General features: G+C 44.3%; 1 protein-coding gene across 14 annotated transcripts in view; it reads right to left on the bottom strand.

The window, feature by feature from the left end:
- Positions 1 to 18,612, bottom strand: part of psd3l (pleckstrin and Sec7 domain containing 3, like) — an 83,462-nt gene that overhangs the window by 17,131 nt on the left and 47,719 nt on the right. For 13 of the 14 annotated variants that reach the window (XM_077019719.1, XM_077019720.1, XM_077019718.1 and 10 more), the window contains one exon: positions 1,055 to 1,098. In XM_077019719.1, the coding sequence (XP_076875834.1) occupies positions 1,055 to 1,098 (44 nt within the window). Of the gene's footprint in view, positions 1 to 1,054; positions 1,099 to 3,869; positions 4,430 to 18,612 lie in introns of those variants that run through there. The other variant, XM_077019732.1, reaches the window with a different exon arrangement.

The raw sequence follows: 18,612 nt of genomic DNA, 5'->3' as shown, positions 1-18,612 counted from the left end.
GCAGTGAGACTCATGACAGCCATGAGCAAGGTTGTCCATTTCACCTGGTCTCACACATATCCTAATCTGCATTTCATATTTCTACTGTATATCTATAAAGGACCATGTTTAAGGTTTTTAAACATTAAGATAGAAATAAAGCTTATTGTTATTATCCTTTTCTTTTGGTTGATTCAGTTGCTGACAAACATTTGTCTAAACTCAAGACAGACAATCTGTGCCACTGAAACAGAGAAAGTACAAATACCACCTAGGCTAAAGTCAAAGTAAAAAAGCAAATGTCTGCTCAGTCATTTAGTCATGTGAGAAAATTGAGGAAGGATGGGTTGATGAACACAGAGGTGATGGAGCAGCTCGGCGTGTGCCGAACAAACACCACCTTCTGTGCTGCGTCCCCCGTTCACGGCACCGGCAGCAGGCGGACAGGCCGGCCGCGCGGCAGGAGGCACCATGCAACACTGCTTTTATTACAGACGCACAGCTGCCTGCCACACTCAGAGCAGAGCTGGAAGCGAGTAAGAAATGGCTGATACAGAGGCCCGCCTCAGAGGGCGTTTCAGCCCATGCACTTACTTCAGCCAAGCAACACGTCACTTGATTATGATAACATGAAACCCCCCCCCCCCCCCCCCCCCCCCAAGTTCATCCATTCATTTGTAATGTTTAAACTATTCAGAGGATTCATTTTAAACTAATTGAATTCTCATTTAATTAAAGTGATGAGAAAGAAAATAAATTATTCCAATTACTGCTTTTAAAGATCGTATTGTTTGCGCACACAGCTAAGAAGACATCGTTTGAATATGGCTCACCGGTTTGTTACCAAAGAGACATGCAAATCAGTACATAACTGCCCTGGTCATTTCTGATGATCAAATTTAGTTTGTTGGACACTTACTAGTTTATTATGCCGCTGAAAACTCCAAAATCATATAAATGATGAACATGTGAATTAACAAAAGAATATCATGTAGTACGTTACAGCACAAAGAGAAGTAAATCACGTATACATATGCGTGCATAAGTCAAATCTCTGAGTGAAGTGTGTACGTACATTGCCCATTGCAGCTTCTCGTTCTTGATGGAGTTGTACAGTGCCTGCAGAGAGGAACACAAATGGCAGAAAAAGATCAGTACGACCACCCCGATCCACACAGTTTGTCAACAGACACTCCGCCGTGATCCCCCCTCCCCCCCCCCTCCCCCATCAGTTCTCCCTTTATGGTAAGAGGCATCTTATGACTCAGCTGCAAACAAACAGCATGTTAACATGTTAACTCATCCGCACAAACAACTGCTCAAGAAACCCAAGCTGATTCAGTTTCCTTGGTGTGCAATGGCGTCACATATGTTCCGTGGCCTGCTTTCAACAGCTGCTGCTGCTCAGACCCTACAGCCAGGCCGTGACACGCTGAGGGGGCCGTCTCACAGCCAGCCCCGCCCACTTTTGTTTGAATCACCATTCCTCCAATGCCCCTCACACCCTCGCCAGCAGATGAGCTCAACCTCAAGGCATTGTGTAGCTGAACTAAAACACCTAAAAGACGCTGAGGAAAACCTCCGAATGATTAAGAAAGCTAAAAATCTTTCACAATTATGGTGGATGTGTACACTGCTAGTGCCCCTAGGACAGCCAGCATACTTCCGTGCAATTTAAATTAAATCAATTCTGCCAGCTTCTCCTAGACCTCAAAATGCACAACAACCATTTGGCTTTTTAAAAAATTTAAGCATGTACATATAGAATACTTTAATGACCCTCTGTTAACATTCCAAATTGATAACTCTCTGTGGTTTACGTGTCTTACATCTTAAGTATTATATTGGTCGAGGTGGGCGGAGTATTGGTCAAGTTGGGCTCTTGTTACTCATTTTCATTCATTATATTCAAAAATGCTTTTTTGACACCGCACCACCAGCTTTCCAACACCGCACACAAGGATGGAAAGAAAAAATACAGACAGTACTATGCCTGTCATTTTGGATGCAACATATAAATGTACCAACTACTTCATGAGCACAGGACTATGGAGTTCTGTTGTCCGACAGGGAGCGCATGAGATAAATGACAGCACAAATGGCTGGTCGTGATTTTAAGGACTCCATTGGGTGTCACCATTTGTCATCACTCTGCCCAATCCCGCCCCCTCTCCCACCAGGTAGACTGGCATGGAGTTTGTCACCCGCCAGATTCATCCTTCTACCACAGGCTATGGAAGGAAAATACATAAGTCTCGGCCACCGAAGACCACACAGGATGGCATCTTCGGACCGGCCACTTTAAATATTGCCAAGATTCTGGGGAAAACAAAGTAACTATTTGGTGATCTGATCTGAGTGATTACTGTTCAGGTGAATAGTTATTACTACTATTACTGCCATTACAGCCCAAAGTAAGACAATTTTACAATAGAAGGATTACTATCTTGTTTAAAAGGACAAAATTCAAGCAGGAATATGAATTCAGAACCTCATATATGTAAAAACCTTTATGTCATCTTATAATCGTCAAGCAACCCAGATACTCTGTTAAGCCATCACACAGAAGATCCCAGTGTGTGGCTATGTGGCATGCATCCGTTACTGTACGTTCAGCGCCCTCTGCTGGAAGACATCTGTACTGAGAAACAAGGCAGACGGAACCTAGAATAAGGATGGAAATCCAGAATGACGCACAAAGACATCATTCCACTAAGGAAGTAAAAAATATATTAAAACCAACAACCAATGCAGTGCAATGCACATGTACTCAATACATCAACCAATCAGATCATTTCTATTAGATTATATCCCCATTGAGATTAGCTTGTAAAATAAAATGAATTTTACGATTCTAAAATGCATAGTACGATTCTCAGATGGAAAAATATGATCAAAGATTAATGTTACTGAAATTAATTTCTTTACGGTTTAAACCTCACATTTAATTTCATAAGCACAAATGTTTCCAACTACCGCGACACAAGAACCATTTAGTTTTCATACATATGTCACTGCAAAGTACTCAGGAAAAACTCTTAGACACACACACATACACACACACAAATGCACACGGATGTGTGTATATGGTGCATATCAAGGAGCAATACTGGGACAGTAGGTGCCAGCAGACATCATAAATAAGGACAAGTGGGCACATCAAAGGTACAGAGAGGGGCAGAGGGGCAGAGCAGGGGGGGTATGGGGGCAGGTGAAGACGTGGAGTTGGAGAAATGACACGTCTCTGGTGTCGATATCAATCAAGACACACAAACAGGTGAAAGGGAGGGGTAGAGAGAGAGAGAGGGGGAGGGAGGGATGGAGGGAGAGAGAGAGAGAAATAGGAGAGCAAGAGAGGGAGGGAGAGAGTGTGAGAAGAGAGTGAGAGATTGAGTGAGTGGGGGAGAGAGGGAGAGAGAGCAGCGAGGGCAGGGTGACATATCAGTCCGTTAGAAGGCAAGTCCAACACAAGGCTAACAATTGACCGTCCCCATGCAGTCAGATCCACAAAAGGTAGTTACAGGTCCATCTGTCAATTTGAGAAGCCTGAAGCCGTCAAGAAGAAACTAGAGAAAACCACAGCACCAGACTCAAAGGTAAATTAGTGGGTCGAATGCCACAAGCATTTCACCACTAAGAAACAACGCAAGAAGCAGCATTCTAACTAACAGAAAGCGATTTTCTGGGTTAAAGGCTGCGATCTCTGCAGCATGAACTCGCTCCATCACTGTTGTGCACTTGAGCAAACGTGAGGCACAGCAACTGGTGACAAAAACACCTTCCTCCTTTCCTCCACGGTTAAAGCTAGTTAGAACATATCAGAGCAGCAGGTTGCACTCCGGGCACCGAGCAGGCGACGACTCCGAGTCTCGGCACACGCGAGCGTTTACCTTGTCCTTCCTGGGCTGTCCGGAGGAGAATTCGGTGGAGTTGGACATTTTGAGGGACTTGGAGCGATGCTGGGCCTGTCGTTTGATGGACTCCTCCCTGCCGTACTTGACCGAGCCGCTTGCCCGCATGCGCACCTTACCGGCGCCCTGAACGCTATTTACCCCGATCATCTTCTCGGCTGTCCGAAGCCCTCCGGCTAAACCCCACGCGCTGGAGTGGCGGCGGAAATGGTATTAGAGGGAGAGAGCGCGCGCGAGAGAGAGAGAGTGAGAGAGGGGACGCCCGCACTGGCGACCGGCACAGACGCTGCCCTGTGGAAAGGTGGAGAGCTGGACGTGAAGAGCTGGGAGAGAGTGAGACCGGCAGACGGACACGCACGGACTCGATCGCTCACGCGGGCTCCGACGCTCACAGCAACGCGGCCAGCACAGTCCTCGCCTGCATCACGGCTGCTCGGACTTTAACTCAGAGCTTCAGCTCCCCTGGAAGCATCAGTGACTGGGAGTTTCAGAGAGAAGGAGAGAGAGAGGAAGAGAGGGTGGGAGGGAGCGAGGGTGAGTGAGACGGAGAGATAGAGAGTGTGAGCAACAGCGGGAGAGAGAGGGAGGGAGAGAGCGAGCAAGAAGGGAGGGAGAGAGGGAGAGAGAGAGAGAGAACAGGGAGGTGGAGACAGCTCCTCCCCTCCTTTACAAGTGGTTCAGTTAATTCCAAACAGCAACAGTGTGGTGCTTGCAATGCCGAACGGGAAGCTCATTAATATCTGCAGCATGAGTGTAAGGACGGCACAACACAGCACAGTGCGTCAGTGGTGGTGGCACACACACACACACACACACACACACACACACACACACACACACACACACACACACACACACACACACACACACACACGAGAGGGTAAGGGTTAAAATATCTGTGGTGGGGGAGCCCCCTGAGGGTGTAAGCCAAGATCAGCAGTAGAGCCCTTGTGTTTAGGTTATAATGGCAGTACTCAGACTTTAAAGCACACCATATAGTAATGATATTAATGCTTTTGGCAGTGATGGTGATTAGTAGCTATTTTTTACACACTACCAATAACTAATAATGAATAAATCATTCTTAAATTCTTCCTGTTCTTTCTGAACTGGGTACAATTCAACAAGATCCCAACTGGTTCGACCTGTCCGGTAACATACAAGCAATATAAGGCAATAGACATTATACAGCATAATACATAGAAATGTAACTCAGCAGGCCCATATGTAGTTTACATAAAAAAAAAAAAAAATTTTTTTAAGAATTCAAAAATGTCAACCCACTAATTCTTCCAAAAGAAATACATGTGAGCTTATAAGCATGTGAAATTATGGTGATTTGTCTGGAGCAGCTGGGTGTAATTATTCCACTACAGCGAGTGCAGAACTCCAAGGTGATAAACCACGAGTAGAGGCGTCAGGGCTTTTGGCCTGTTGCCTCCTGACACGATAGCTAATGAACCATTCTGGTCAGCCAGACCCTGACTGGTGGTGCGAAACCGAGCACCAATCCTGCCGGGAGGCAAAGTGGCCTCAGGCCGGACCGAAGGCGCGCGGGACGCCAGCTGAAAGACGGGTTACTGTGATCCAGTGGACGTGAGAGCGGGTCTTAACGCATGCCGAGCCTTCGAGAACACGGCGGAGAGCGAAAGGCGAAAAAAAAAAAAACCTCTCACTTCCCATAAGCCAGTGCAAAATGTCTTTCCGAGCTCTAAAGGAGAAGCAACTCTGCAAATGATTGGACCAGGTCCAGCATTATGACAGTGGGCGAGTGGCAGCCATAGCACGGGGGACGCTGATCTGGGCTGGAGCTCACGGCGATGCGGGCCGGGCTTACTGACGTACGTCACAGAGTGCGCCGACATTTTGAGCGAGGATGGGGACCAGGGATTTTGTTCCCACGGGGGGGTGAGCGTGGAGAATCCCAGCATCCAATCAGCCTCTTCGGGGCACCACTAAATGGCCATTTGGATGTGGAATTACAGGCTCAATTTTGCCTTGATCTATGAAAACCTTCTGCGTGGGGACCCCATACTGCAGCATCCCATGAATAATCAAACCAAACGAAAATGAGGTAAGATGCAAATCCGAGTGGTGGATATGTGGTGTCTGCACAAGACAGCTTGAACAGTATGGTAATTCGGCTGTGAGCGCGACCCTGGTGAGCAGGTCCACGTAGTCCAGCGAGTCCACAGAGCAGTGATGAAACGGTACTGGAGAGGGTAGCACATCACTATGAATCATTTGAGAAGAAGTTTCCCACAACTCCTGCTCCCCTAACCTGCACAATAAACAGACTTTGGCCAGACCGTCAATTTATTCCGTCACACTTATGTTCGGAAAAACAAAAAACAAAATAACTATGGCACTAACTACAAGAGAAGCTCGCAGTCAAAACAGCAACTGTGCGCAAAACTACCGACAGGTGCGACCGAAACTGCGCAGCAGGATGGCGGTTACAGACGCGTGACCGGGACCTCAGGGCCCTGCGTGAGACGGCACGTCCACCGGTAGGAGCAGCCTGGTGGAAGCTGAACGTCCACACGCCACACAATATGCCCCGATGTGGTCAGAGAGCCTGTGGACCGTGCATCACCGTGTCCATCTGTTCCCCTGCTGTCCACATGGAGACAGCAACGGCCATTTCGCCCTCCGTGTCCTCACAAGACGAGCAGGAACTATTTCACAGCTCACGGGCGCATCGCGTTAACACTGATCCACTGGGGATTACAGTATGGCACAAAAATGCCTTATTTTTTATAAGACAATCATACAATTTGCAAGGTCAATAAAAACAAAAAATACTATTCATGTTAATAATAACTTCCTACGTATTGCTTCTGTGCAGACAGGACCCCTTCAGTCAATTATGACAAGCCATCTCCAACATTAATGGACAAAAAGCAAAATGCAGTTCCCTGAAAAATATAAATAATAGAGTTGACAACGAATAACATACTAATTAAATTGGACTGTAAATTGGACATTGGAAGGCCATTCGATGGATGATGCTGTTGTCTGGTCATCACCCAGCCTCAAATGTTGAATTTGATGAATTTTAAAGGAAGTATGAAGTAACCCTGGGGGACTCCAGAACCGTAATACACAGACTCCTTCAGTGGTGCCACCAGAGTGTCTGACATTGTAAAGATGTGCTGAGGGACGCTCGTCTGCTGGATGTCTGATCTCACTAGCGTAGTGCACTAGCGTAGGGCCTTCATAAGGCCTCACGTCAGATAGACAGGGGCCCGGCGCGGGGAGGGCCTGGCGTGGGGGAGGGCCCGGCGCGGGGAGGGCCTGGCGTGGGGGAGGGCCCGGCGCGGGGAGGGCCTGGCGTGGGGGAGGGCCCGGCGCGGGGGAGGGCAGGAGGTGGGCTGATTTCAGCACTGCACAGGGAGTGGTGCTCCCGCCTGCTCCAACACTGACCCTGCACTCACTGCGGCTAGATCACACATTAGGGGTCAAAACAGTCGCCTAAACAAACTGGCTAAATAAATGTCAAGATGTGGGGGAAAAAAAGAAACATAATTAACAAAAATAAAAAAAAGAAACATAACTAAATAATAAAATCAAATAAAGTGACGAGAAAGGTACATGAAGATGAAGAGAGAAAAGGTACACTGATGCTTCATGGACGCTAAACCATGATGCATTACTGCTAAGTATGCATTCATGTGGGCGTTTGTGGAAATGCCTGAAGATGACTGGTGTCTATGGCTTCACGCACTGTTCAGCATGCAGAGAAATGACTAACACCAGGCGAAATGCTCCGCGTTTGTGACACGGTGCGTTCAAAAGCAGACCTGTTGCCGAATAAAAACTCTCTCCAAAGGTTGGGGGATGGTCATGGGAGTGGCGGCCTTCAGTCAGACGCACACTGCAGAAAAAAATGGAAATAATTCTATGAAGTTTTGTTTCAACTGAGCCATCTGCTGTTAAACTGGGGGTCAGTGGTGGTGAGTGAGGGAACCTGGCTATAAAACGTCCATCAAGAACTGATAATGTCCTGCTGGGAAGGGGGGGATGGGGGGATGGGTTATTCTGTCCAAAATGGCATCTGTACTCCGCTCTGGTGAAAGTCAAATCAGTCAAATGACAAAACGGTCACAATAGCAACAACAGGTGGCGTGATTTAAAATAGATACCCTCTTCATTTGACGAGGACGGGTTTCATGGGGGACAGGAGTGGGGGACAGGAAGGGATGGTCTGGGTGATGTCCCTTCACCGTATTCACAAAAATTAGGACAGGAGACTGAAGCTGGGGTTGGTGGGACAGGCTCCACTGGGGTTGGGGTTGGTGGGACAGGCTCCACTGGGAGCTTGGCAGGTCCTTAAATGAATAAATACAGCTAGGCTGCATGGTACAAACAAAACACTAAACCCGCCCATCACACTGCTACATATCACAATTGTTTGTTTCAAACACACCACTCCACTGATGTGCAAATGTTAAGCGTTGGCCTGCGTTATTTTTCCCCCCCAAGCAGAATTATTTGTGTTTGTTGGATCAGCACAACACCCTAATTCAGCAAACACCTACAGAACATTAACCCGCCAAGCCTGGTGCGGCTCAGGGTGCTCACAGCACAGTGATTTGTAACAGGGCTCATGGCACCAACCTTCAGTGATTTCAACATTGCAGAAGACTGAAAGAATGTGATAGACTAACCGGTCGATATCCTTCATTGTGTCTGGTTGTGGATGGTTTACAGGACTCTGATTAAGACTACAGGATTAAGACTAGGAACAGTTCATAACAGAAGCTCAGTAATAGTCCTGTAAACCATCCACAACCAGACACGTACATCTGAAACTGCTGAAAAATTATGACATGACAATTTATTATGACATGACAAACTCACAAGCTACAATGAAAAGTATATGATAATCAAGTCCTACGATCCCAAAACAGGCAAACAGAAAACAAAGAATAACCCAAGATAACCCACCAATAACCCACTTGTGACTTTGCATTTAAAGACACTACTTACTAAATCCAACAGTTAACAAAAGTATTGAACAAGCTACATTACAAGTAGCTCAGCGGCTGTATAACATCTTGTAGAAATCCTGCATTACCACATTAAAACCTTTTATCCTGTAATGTGTAGGGACGCTGCCAAACTAGTCCAAGTGCGGCAAACACAGCTGCACGCACGCACACACACACACACACACACACACACACACACACACACACACACACACACACACACACACACACACACACACACACACACACACACACAGCTGTGCCTAATTCAAATATCCCAGCATAGAATTCCACCACACGCGCTATAGTTGGGAGCGCTAACCCTGCGGAGTCATGCCTTCCCTTCAGGCACCTCGTTACGCTACATGACGAGTGCGGTGTGCGTGGCCCGTGCCACACCCAAGTGAAAACAACCACAGCACGCTGACATGCGATGGCATTTTAGGGTCATATTTAGACTTCCATGTCAGGCAGGCTAAATATATGGGAGAATTTATCATGATGTGACCATTGTACGGGTTAGAGCGCACGCGCACACACCTCACTGACAGCCAGAGCATCTAGAGAGAGCTGCACAACGGTCTAATGCAGCGAATCAGCCCTAGGTGGACTCGAGCCATATGAGGACATTTGGACGTTCAGAGTACGGCATGTACAACATTCTCAGACATGTTTTGCAGTTAAAAAGTAAACTTACATGTTTGACCATTTTTAATGTACAGACCTTGCATGGAGATATCAAGGATTTTTAAGCTATATGAGTGACAAGTATAGAGATGTGACCTGAAATGGTCAAGTCGAGCTTTTATGATCTGAAGGTAAGTGGTTATGACTTCAATTAGAGTCAGAGAGCCTAAGTGTTGCCCCAAGGCCATCAATTTGTCATGTGAGCCGAATGAATGACAGATTTAACCTGCAGGGACTATTCCACTGATTCATCACATTAACAAGAATATCAATATCTTCACTAGCCTGCTTGTAATGCCGTTCCGTTTTGAGAGCCTCTTTAATTAAACGCTGATATTTTTCCTTACAGAGTCACTATTATCGGTTGGGTCTCCTTAACAAATAAGGTTAATATATATATATATATATATATATATATATATATATATATATATATAAAAAACCTCTACACCCAGTAAATAAAGATTTTGATTAATGAAATGGGTAGTTGGACCAAGCAATCAAAGAGATGGTACTTTTAGCCTGTGGATTTTGGTTTAGGGATGGAAATAAGTCTAAAGGCAACTGATGGAACAGTGCTGGTTCCCACTCTCAGTGGGTGGGTAGTAGATCCATGCTGTAGATGCAGGAGAAACATCACCAGAGATACTCTAGAGACCAGTTGTGTTAAAACTGTTATAAACGTAAAAAAAAAACCCAGCATGTGCAGTCATGGCCTGGTGGTAGGGAACTGGTCTTGTGACCGGAGGGTCGTGGGTTCGATTCCCAGACCGGAGGCCATGACTGCGGTGCACGTGTGATCCACAGCCCCCTAGCAATCACTAGTGTGTGTGTGTGTGTGCGTGTGTGCGCGCTAACTGCACAGATGGATTAAAAGCGGAGGACAAAAGCACATGGTTTAACATATTATGAACATATTATAAACACAATATGATTATTAAGAAAAATCTAAATATTCAACTGGCTTTATTGCTACCAATAAGGGCCTCACTAAATGGGTCCTGTATAAACCAGTTGAGACAAAGGAAAGTCGTTGTGAATATGTAACTGCAGTTCCTAAGGGCTTTGGAACTCCTATGGGCTTTGAAAATCCAGTGGTTTGAGGGATGGAAGAGATCGCTCTGAAATGTAACAGGCTAAATTAATTTACGTTTAGAACAAATATCTATCAGACACTTTCATGAGCACCACATGAAGGAATATGAGTAAACCATACAAACCAAACAGAAATGAGAATCCAAGAGGAAACAGAGCAGACATTGATGGATGGGTTTCAAAAAGCCACAACACTTCAAAAACACGCAGGAGATGCAGCGACAACATAGCCAGAAAGTGTGTGTGTGTGTGTGTGTGTGTGTGTGTGTGTATATGTGTGTGTGTGTATCATACATGCGACACCACGGAACAGTTTGCCTTTCTGAATATTTCCGAGTACACTTAATTACAGACTACTTAAAAGTACCTACACACACTGCAAAGCAATTAAAATATGCACCTTCCTTACAGATCCAAGCTCTGTGTCTGTTGGACCTAAATTTAAGAGGAACCTTTGCCGGGAAAATTCTGCAAGGATGCTCAAAGTGCAGCGACGAACATGTTTGTGAATTCTACACCAGTCGTTTACCTCCACTGCAGAAATCTGACCAAAGTGCCCACGATGGTGCGGGACACAGCTAGAAGCAAACATTTACCTGGACACTGAAAACCTATTGTGGAAACGCTGTGAGGTATTTTAAGCATTCACTAAAATTTCTAAATGAACTTGATAAAATAAAGAGCAGCAGCATGGAGTAAGATATTCAATATTTTGAATATTTACCACATTTTGCACTTAACTTCAAACTCAGATGTGTATACTGAAACAATAACCAAAGTACTTGCTGTTAAATGATCGTTTAACATAACGGGTAGTTACAGGCTCATGTGCATGAAGATTTTAAAGAGGAGAAAAAAAAGGCTACCAGCATTAGAGTAGTGCCTGGTATCGACATATACTCAGAGTTCAGCCATTAGAGTAGTGCCTGGTATCGACATATACTCAGAGTTCAGCCATTAGAGTAGTGCCTGGTATCGACATATACTCAGAGTTCAGCCATTAGAGTAGTGCCTGGTATCGACATATACTCAGAGTTCAGCCATTAGAGTAAGTATCTAGACAGAGAAGATGCAGGTTCATCCCCTAATAAAAACAGACGGCTTAGAGAGACCCAAGAGAAGTGACAGATTCAACTTCAGTCTTGGATGGTGACATGTCCTTAAGTTGCTCATCTTCCTCCCTCACATAAAAAGCACCTAAAAGCAGCCACTGAGCTTGGAGTGACATCCCGACGCCGTTTGACTTCAGCAGGGCCTCATCGTTTTCTATTACGTTTCTTCCGCCTGCTACTTGAGCTACGCACACTCCTGTCAAACACTTATCAGGATGCAAAACTTTGCATTCATGGTCATGACGATTGGCAAAACCATGACAGGAACAGAGTGGCAAAGGATGGTGGACACCCTGTCCAGTCTGGCACTGAAGGACATGCCCAGCTCCTGGCATCAGTCTGGACATGTTACTGACCACTGCTTGATTAAGTAATGCACAAGATTATGACGGAGGTACATCACTCATTTGTTCATTTCTCGTTGACATAAGTGAGGCTGCCACAGTCTGTATGAGGTCTGCTATTCCTCTTTATTTGGGCTGATGGATGATGTCCAAAATAACAAACACTGTTCCTGTTGAGCAATCTCCACCTTCGCACAGCTGTCAAGTCGGTCTGATCAAAATAGAAATATCACTACTGTGATGGCAGCAATCGGTGTCTGATTACAAAGAAACATGGGAGTCTGCCATGTCCCTTATTTCTCAAAAGGTCAGCCTTCGCCATTCGTGTCACTCACGGAAACAGATATGATGAATTCCTTGACCCTTGACCTGGACTCAGCCCATAAAAAGAAGACCTAGAAAACCTCCCAACCATCAAGCTCTTATTAACACAATGCCTCTTACACTTTTGGGCCACGTTCAAATAATTAGGTTCAAAAAGCTACTTATAATTCAGGAGCACCTAGAAGTGAGGGTGGACCTTAGGACCCAGAGGCACTTCCTGAGCAGACCTGCCAGACACTGGTTTGAATGGTCAGCGCTTCAATTCTCTGCGGGTGAGATGCACTTCAATCGCTCAGGTGAACAATGATCCCAGGAGGTTTAAGTCCCCAATAAAGAGCTGTGCTTGCATTGCTTCTGATCAAATTCAAACTCTAGAGTCCAGAAGCTACACTCACTCAGGTGGATTTACACCATATACCATATTTATATGGTGTATTTATACCATACGAAACCTACACACAAAACAGAGGGGGGAGGGGGGGATCCACCATTTGTAAACAAAAGAAATTTATTCAGCATCTAATGCTTAGTAACCAAGAAAATATACACAGGCATTTGTGGTTAGACATTAATAGCCATGTCTACTGACAATATTGGCTGAACCATCCTGGTGAATCTATTGTATGAGATGGAGTATATAAAGAACCAAAAGCCATTAAAAGGGACTGTAGTTGTTAAATGATTCACTGAATATAGATCCTGCCAAAACAAGTCTGACATTCAAGACATCAGTCTCATATTTGTTGGATTTCAAATCCAATGCACCGGCAGAGTGTCAAAACAATAAAAAAGTGTTCATTGGACAATTCATCAGGGGCTGTACACTTCCTTATATGTTTGCAACAGATTGTGGCTACATCCAAAATCAGGAACAATATGCTACACACTTGTTTGTAATGGCAATACATACTATTCTCATTACATACTTGGTTCTTTTTCAAATGAGTGTGAAATGTTTTGGGCAGATTTTACCATTACAGCTGAATGCCCAATGACCTTTGAACATCATGATGAAAACTCTTAATGCCTGTAAAAACTGTAAAATGTAAAAAGTGCCCATGAGCTTTAAACATTCATGTAGTGCAACGGCTTTTGAAAAAAACTCTAAGATCAAAATGTCTTGCAGCATTTGACAACATTGAGCCTAGAATAAGCTAGCTAGCTTTCATAGAATGCCCCCTCCCCTACTCACACAACATTGGCTCATGCTAATCAGATAACCAAAATCAATATTTTAGCACATTTTCTTCTTAGGTTTCGACACAGCTCACACTAAAAATAAAAGGGTGAATCAATTACACTATAAGTCACTATAACACGGCTGGATCAGCATCTGCCATTTTGTATTGGTTGGATTGGCTTCCAACCATTGGGATCACAGGACAGAATAGTGCTCAGTGTTCACACACTACGAATCTTCATTTTGAATAATACATCCAGGAACATTTCAGGTAATAATTGTGATTACTAAGGTTTCTGATAGGTTAACCATCTCTGTTACTACAATATGCGATTTTCGATGTAGCCAGTATTTGATTAACGCCACACTGGTTGACAGTCATACCCAGTGGTGAGCAGGGAGCCCATGAATTAAAGCACCATAGTATGCTGTGCTTCATGGCAGTAGTAATAACACATGAAGAAGAAGAAAAAAACACCATGCATAAGCTTTCATAACACAGGCCACAGAACGCTTCATCCAGCATCCTTCCAAATGAAATCTGGCGCCAAAAACTGACATGGCTGCACTTCTCAGAGAAAAACAACTCCCCATTTCCTTTCTGATGGGGATGCTGAAGATTTTTCAAGGTCACCATCCTGCTGAGTCTAGGATACAGAACCATGACAGGGGGGAGAAAAAAAACAGGCTGGATCAGTCTGAGCCCATTTCCAATTTGTACCGGCCCGCAGCCCATCTCTCCATAAATAATAATAAATATTTGATAAACAGCCGTAAAAATAAAAGACATTTTATTTGCAACATTTTACGACACTGTGTCGAAATTTACGTTCGAATTTACGTTCGCGAAATTATGTTTACGTTTATGAATTTATGTTCGCCACCCCCCCCGTCAACCGATTACGTTCCCCCGTCAACAATTTACGTTGTAGTGTTTGCTTCAATTTTACATCCGCTGTGACGCTGTGTGTGAGTATTGGTATAGGTCTGAAAATTGTCTGGCCCACATGGCAGAGCTCTCTGCCAAATCTGGCCGCAGAAAATCATAGTTGAATAGCCCTGCCATATACTGTATGAAGGTCAGGAAATATATGCATGCTAGTGGGAGCAAAATTAAAATAAACAAAAGTTAAGAACTAAAATTCACTTACTATCTGAGGTAAAGGTCAGTTAATCCCATGACCACCACTAGCCAAAAAAAATCATGATTTTTTTTTTTTGCGTTCAAGATACTGACAATACTGAATGTTCAAAGCCCATTTGTGACAGGAAGCACTGAAATGTATGCATACATGAGAACAAGCGGCTGTGCAATACAGGATTGCTATTCTTACATCAATCGGAGCGCTTTTGGTACTGTGGTACTTTTTGGTATTGTGGTACTATTGAAACTCAGCTGAAAAAACTGTTTGAGACGAGCGTGTATTAGATAAGTTTTGTAGAAGGACACTGCATCAATTGAAGTTTCTTGCAGAATACATCCTGCCATGGAGGTCACAGCAAAGGTACGGCAGCTTGATAACAGATGTTGCTGGGGTATCGCTTCCTGTCCTCCCTATGGCCTGGGTAAGCTGTCTATATTAGTCCAAACGGTTGTACTTGGATGCATTGCACAGTGTTGCATTATTGTGATTTTATGAAGTCTATGTATGGGGCCCACGATTGGGACAGAAGCCCCTGAAAAAGCCAAAAAATAAGTTGACAAATCAATGCAAGATACTTTATTTAAAATGTGGATGAGGCAATTTTTCCAAAAGTTTCCCTCGTCATAAATTAGTAGTTTGGTGTTCACATGATTTGTGAAATCAGGACAGCAAGTACCCTCACACTAATTGGAGAAAGGAAGTGTGTTATTTGTATATATAATGAAATTTCAACTTTTAACTTAAAATCTTTTGCATATTTAATACATTTGAGGATTTATTTTACAAATCCACAATAACCTGAATCGAAATATTCCAGACCTGAATTCCATCAAATTTCTAGCAATTCTGCCATAACAAACTGTGGATAACGAACTGCCGTAGGAGACAAGAGATACGGAGGAATTTCACGAACGTGCAGCGAACATATTAGCGTCATCCTGCAGTCTAGTCCTCCTGGCGTATGCAGGCCCGTTCCACTCAACTCTGCTCGGTCACGCAGTAGGTGATCAGCCCGTAGCTTCCATTCAGTAAACGTAGCGTTGTGAGCCGATTGGCCGGATGGACACGCAGACAGCACGAAGTCTGGAGAGGGCCGACTTCAGAAGAACGGCCCATACGCCCTTTGAAGATGAACGACTGGTGAAATGGGCTGTGTTTCCCAGATACTCGCCTGAACCCACGCATGCTATAAAGAGGAGTGGTGTGCATAAACGGAACATCTTGCTGCTGAGAAGTATTAAAACAATAATAACAATGTCTCAGTTGAGCAGTTCTTTTACTGACTTCATATTACACTACCCACTGCTTCTGTGAACACTGCCCAAACACATTTTGCATTTAGAAAAGATCCTTAGCTGTAACTCGACTCAGCCAAACGTCCTCACTGACAAAGCAGGACTTTTTTTTTTTTTTTTGTTAAGAAACTGGCAATTTCAGCTCTATGCCCTTGGTATTATAACACTCAGGTCAAAGATGTCAGGTGGGACCACAGCACAAAAAGAAGGATGGTAGTAGATGATCTGTGAAACAGACAGACATCAAGACAGGAATCACGCAACATACTACAATGTGTTCAAAAATGGTGTGATATCAGGTGCTAGCACAACAACAACAACAAAAGGCTCCAATGTGATTCACTTCATGTATAATGACAGTATAAGCAGGATAGGATTGGATCATATCAGCACTGCATTGATGGAACAGTAGTGCGATCAAATTGACAAATTGACTATCACCTATTTACCACAGACGCACACACATCAAAATAGTGTCAGTTGGAACAACCCCTTTTCTTATTTATTTCATCACTACTTTAAAATGTACTTTAAAATTGTTTTCTTTAAATTTAAAGGAAGAATGTACACTATATTTTCTGCCCTAAATGATAAAATGACCATGAAATATCACCACAGATGAAGCAAACATGCCAAGCTGAAATACAGGCTTCTTCAACAGCAGCTCTACAGCCAGTACGTTCTCTGCAATTTCTATTCCAGAGTGGAAAGTCTGTGTTTTGGCCTGCAATCCCGCCCACTGCCCATTTCCCAGGACCATTTTGACACCCTGGGTTGCCAGATATGACACAAATTGGCCAGCAAACACCATGCCGCAGCCACGCAAGCAAGCAAACAAACTAGATCAATAGAGTCAATGCTGCATTTGATCAGACCCAAAGCCTCTCCATCCTTTTAAACAGCTGCATGATCAGACACATAGTAAAAACAAGGAAGGTAGATTGCTTAGAGCCCAGAAAGACTAGACATTTAACTGGCAAATTTTCTACTAAAACGATAAGCACTAACCTTCAGCCAAGGTTGGCCAATCATCATTGGTACTGAAATGTTAAGTCATTTCAACACTCTGCGATCAGTGTGCAACTGAGTTATCAAGACAGCAATTACTAGAGGCAGTCAGCCTGAATAATGGCTAACGTCGTCATGCTAACACACGCTAAGGTTTACTGATATCAGTCACACCATGGCCGTTAACTACCTCAGCAAGATCCAAGTTTGAACTATAAACTGACTCTGCTTACAAATGTGAACACTATACACTAAACTGACGTTCATCTGACATGATTGCACCGAGCTACAATAAGGAAGAGAGGAAGGCTACAGCTTTGGAAACAAAACGTGAAATGATTTATTTGCTATCTGTTAAATCGAGCAGTATGTGAACGGGGCCGGGGAAATAGCAACTCCAACTCCAGCGTATTTTTAGAGCAGTGGGCTTTTGTAATAACAGAATTCGTATTGACTACCGCACACAGCCCGTCATGCACTTAACACTGACATTCTAAAAATAATAACAAAAAGTAAATCTATGAGCCGATTTACAAACAATAAAAACACTGCAAACAAATGCAAAGCAAGGTGACATTAACACATCAACGTATACCGTAGGACTCATTGGTTGCCATTGACAAAGTTTAATATTCCTCTTCTTTTCATTTGTTCATGTAGGTTCAAGGTCATTAACCTGGCAACCCACGTGAGCCTGAGTCTGGGGAGAGGGAGGCAGGGCCAGCCAACCCTCTCCAAGATGTTGAATATGGACTGCAGTGCCCATTATGATGGCAGTATTACACATCGGTCCTCATATTAAAGGGGCTCCATACAAACTTGCCCATACAGAAGCTCCAAACAGGTCACTGCACCTGTTTACCAGTTACAATTACAACCATGATATGCTTGTTGTGCCAATAGCAAAACAATCTGACATTATCAACCCAGCTGACTTGATTGCATTACTGGCACACATTAAATCCTCAAGTGGCAGAATCTCTCCGACTTCAAAGGGTCATTTCAGAGGGCCATCTTATTTAATTAAGCAAGTACTGAAAGCACCACTCTATTCTAATTAGAACCATAAGCCTGTAAGGTTTCTCGAGTCCAAGGAGACCTACTGTGAGCAGGTAATGAAAAGCTTATGAAAGCAACCAGCCAATCCAAGCTGGCATCAGCCAAGGCACCATGACAAGAGGCCCAGGCAGGGCATTCCACTTAATTGGAAGGCACCGTCATACCTTCCAATGGGCCATGTGCAGGAGCAGGCCGAGCTTTAGCCGTGCTGTAGTCCAACACGCTAGATTTGCTGCAAGGGTGAGGTGTGGGTTTTGTTTAATTAAAAGAGGGCGGGGGGATGGGAAGGAGAGATATGCAGTTTGTGATGAGTCTGCTGGAGAGGCTTTCTTGGCACGGGGAACTCATTTCCTTCTTTCTCGGGTAGCGGAGCTTACGCCCGGAGTGTGTGTGTGTGTGTGTGTGTGTGTGTGTGTGTGTTCCGGTGAGGCCATTCAGGACTGAGCTTGCACTGCGGACGGTGTGCCAGGACGCAGGAC

This window comes from Brachyhypopomus gauderio, chromosome 10, assembly GCF_052324685.1.
Source record: "Brachyhypopomus gauderio isolate BG-103 chromosome 10, BGAUD_0.2, whole genome shotgun sequence".
NCBI lineage: Eukaryota > Metazoa > Chordata > Actinopteri > Gymnotiformes > Hypopomidae > Brachyhypopomus > Brachyhypopomus gauderio.
Note: the sequence above shows the minus strand (reverse complement) of the source record. Positions and strands in the feature narration are given on the sequence as shown.